The sequence below is a fragment of the Lepus europaeus genome, chromosome 7, assembly GCF_033115175.1.
Source record: "Lepus europaeus isolate LE1 chromosome 7, mLepTim1.pri, whole genome shotgun sequence".
Classification (NCBI taxonomy): Eukaryota; Metazoa; Chordata; class Mammalia; order Lagomorpha; family Leporidae; genus Lepus; species Lepus europaeus.
Window position 1 is genome coordinate 112,028,288 of NC_084833.1, and position 3,589 is coordinate 112,031,876.

The 3,589-nt window shown below is 39.6% G+C and overlaps 1 protein-coding gene across 1 annotated transcript; it reads right to left on the reverse strand.

Moving 5' to 3' along the window:
• Positions 1-1,819: 1,819 nt before the first annotated feature.
• LOC133763938 (olfactory receptor 10S1) lies at positions 1,820-2,788 on the reverse strand (the record flags this gene model as incomplete). Its single annotated transcript, XM_062197621.1, has 1 exon — positions 1,820-2,788. A coding segment is annotated over one exon (969 nt), but the record flags the coding sequence as incomplete, so codon positions are not given.
• Positions 2,789-3,589: the final 801 nt, after the last annotated feature.

Genomic DNA, 3,589 nt, shown 5'->3' on the forward strand with positions numbered 1-3,589 from the left:
TGATACCGTGGAAGCACTAGAACTGAATTATGGATGAATGCTGCATCTTCATTGTGTTATTTTTTTCTCTGTGTTTTTCATTTCCAGCAATGCTATGTTTAAAGTCTTCATTTAAAGAGGACAAGACACCATTCAAGGATCAACTAAATCTTATATTAAAGAACATTTCCCTTCTTTGTAGACCTTAAATGATTTTGATACCTCTGATATAACTGGGTAAACTGTGAGGATAGAGTTTGATTATCTCCAAGGTATGATTGTACAACTGAAATATGTAGCCTTTGAAACCATACAGATTTGAGTAGAAATCCTGGCTTCCACTGTTCTCTGCTCAGCTTTGTAAAACTTACTTTACACAAATCCCCTTGGTGTTGGTTATCCCACTTGTGTAATATAAATAAAAATAAAAGCATTCTCTTGAAATATAGTTCTCTATATAGATAAAACACCTAGCACAATGTTTTACATATGTGTACATCAAAAATGACTAGCGTTACTCCTCTCATTCTAACAGTCTTTGAGTTGTTCACACTTAAAACACCTCTGTCCAACCTAATTCTCCAAAAATTTCATATCTCTAGTATAATCACCAAATTGGCAATGTTTTCGTCTCCTACATTTAGGGTGTATTTATTATCTCCTATGTTAGCAACTGGTCATTTTACCAACTGTCTCTTCCCTTCTTCTTTGATTTCTCCTCTGATTTAGTATTTAAAAATGAATTATGAGGATGAAAGAACTCCTATATATGATGAAAAAGAGGAGAAATAAAGAAGTAGAAGTGAAATTTACTCATAATCTAAATTCTTTAGTAAGACTTTCTAGATTCTTTTATGGTTATTGAGTAGTTTAGGGCCATCCATTCATTTTTCTGAACATAGTACAATTCCTCCCACTTACTTGGTTAATTTATTTAATAGAAATTTGACTTATCTGTTATCATCTTGTAGTGTGGAAATTACTTTTTATTTTTTATAATCAATCTATTTAAATACTTGCTTAATCAAGAGACCAGAACTTTGCTATTGATTCAGAGACAGCTTGACTCTTGCTTATATAATAAGATCTCTTAGATTTCTATAGCTTGATTGGTAAGAAACTGGAACACCTATTTAATATTAGATATTTAACATAACTTTCCCCCTTAGCCCTCAGAAAATTCTAAAATTTAGCTATTTTTAATCTTGTTGAAAATCAAGTAAGATAATGTTTGCACAAAATTGTATTTTGTGGACTCAAGGTTGGACCAGTCCTAGGGCCAACTGATTTGAAATCCATGTATGTCTACCACTCAGAATGGCCTTAGTTGTGCATGACTTTGAGGGTGAAAATAAAGATAATGATACTTTCTAAGTAACCTTAAGTCAGTTACTTTTCCCCCTTGTAAATGTATCATAGTTTTGTAAAAAATGTGGTTTCTTTTCTTTAGCAGGTTGAAGACTTATTTTATTGTATATATCTGGCATTTTTCTTTTCAGTGATCTTTAGTGTACATTATATATTTAATAAAATTATTACATAAATTTTAAAAAATCAAGTATAAAATAAATAGCATATCAATAACTTTTTCCATACCTCAGGCAAAGTAGTTATATTTTGGATATTCTAGACATCACCTCATCCAGTTCTTTCATTTGTGGACGAAGAGTTTGTAACAGAGACATTAACACAGGTCACTTGACCAAATAGAGGTACGATTTAGTGGCTGAAATGAAACTCAGTCATTCTGATTTATACTTGAACTCGTTTCTTTACTCATTTAAAGACACGATTGATTCTTGCCTTCTTTGCTGGCAAAGTAAGAGACTTACAGCTCAGATTATGGGGGTTGGCCACTTGCTGGGCGATCTCCAGGAGCTTGGCACAACAGCCTTCCCAGGGCCAGCTTCACCTCTTTGTTCCTTAGCGTGTAAATGAAAGGGTTGAGCATTGGAGTGATGATTGTGTAGAAGACAGCAGGAGCCCCAGCTCCTGCCCCACCGGAGCTTGGCTGCAGGTAGATACAGACAGGGGGCACGTAGTAGAGCAGCACCACTGTGAGGTGGGCGGTGCAGGTGGAGAAGGCCCGCTGCTGGCCCTCTGCTGTGCGGATGCGCAGCACAGCAGCCACGATGAAGACGTACGATATGACAATGAAGATCAGGCAGCCGGCAGCCACAATGCCAATGTTGGCAAGCATGACAAGCTCATTGGTGGTGGTGTCTGCACAGGCCAGCTTCAACACTGGGGGGATATCACAGAAGAAGTAAGCAATGTGGTGAGGACCACAGTAGAGCAGGTGGAAGGTCAGAGAGGTATGAATTGCAGAGTGTGTGGCCCCTATGGCCCAAGTGATGCCAGCCAGCCTGGCACACACCTGCCTGTTCATGGCCACTGGGTAGTGCAGTGGCTGGCAAATAGCCAGGTAACGGTCATAGGCCATGACTGTATACAGGAAGCACTCAGTGCTGGCCAGGAAGTGGAAGCAGTACAGCTGCATGGCACAGCCCTCAAAGGAGATCACCTTTCCATCCAGAGTCAGCAAGCCTGCCATGACCTTGGGCACTGTCACTGTAGACAAACAGGCATCCAGGAAGGAGAGGTGCCCCAGGAAGTGGTACATGGGAGACTGCAGGTAAGTGTCAGAGCCCACAATGATGAGAATAAGGAGATTCCCAGTCACTGTGATGGTATAGATGAGGAGGAAGAGGAGAAAAAAGAGGCTGGGATGGTCAGCAGTGTACATCAGACCTTCGAGGTAAAAGTAGCTGACCATGGTCTGGTTGGAATACTCTGTCTCCATGCCAATTATTGATTAGTAATCCCCTTTGCAGCTAAACTGACTTCAGCAGAGAGAATAAACAGCTCTTTCCTTTTCCTGAAATAAGATTATCCGTTGGGCCATGCCATCTTGGTCTTGCCCCTCAAGTGATTCACAGTTTTGGTCAGTTTTCATGTTTTCTTGCTCTCTGTTTCTTGATGATGAAATTTTCAAAATGAAATCCACAGTTTCTCTGAGGCACATTAAGAATTACCAGCAGAAATGCACTTTGTAAATAATGGAATGTATACATGCATGGTAATCCCTGCTTGCTTCACGTATATATTTATTGCCTATATTCCAACTTTGTGATGTCTCTGTCCTCATTAAGTCTGTCATGTGCAGATGTCACAGGCACGTTATCATGGCTGTGTGTCATCAGGGAGTTGCAGTCCAACTTGGAGCATCTTGGTTAATGTTTTGATGCTGTTACATCAGCCAGGAACAAAACAGCTCCCCCACCCCCACTTCCCTCACCCAGAGGGAGTTCTTTGGAATTTCAATTCCCTACAACCCTTAAGTGTCTGATAGTGAAGCCCTGGAGAATAGACTGAACAATTATCAGGACAATTTGTTAAGTGTATTTAGGCTCTTCCTGTAAAGCTTTGTTCAAACTTTTGGGAATTGTTTACAGGTGCCTTTCTCATTGAGCTTTTTCTCTTGGGCCACATTGAAATTCTAGTTCTCCCTGGGTTTTCATATCCTTTATCTCCTAAACCTAATTAGATATTGAATTACATGAAACTTTTCTTTCAACTCCTTTCTTTCTGTTGGACCTTGCTTCTGCAT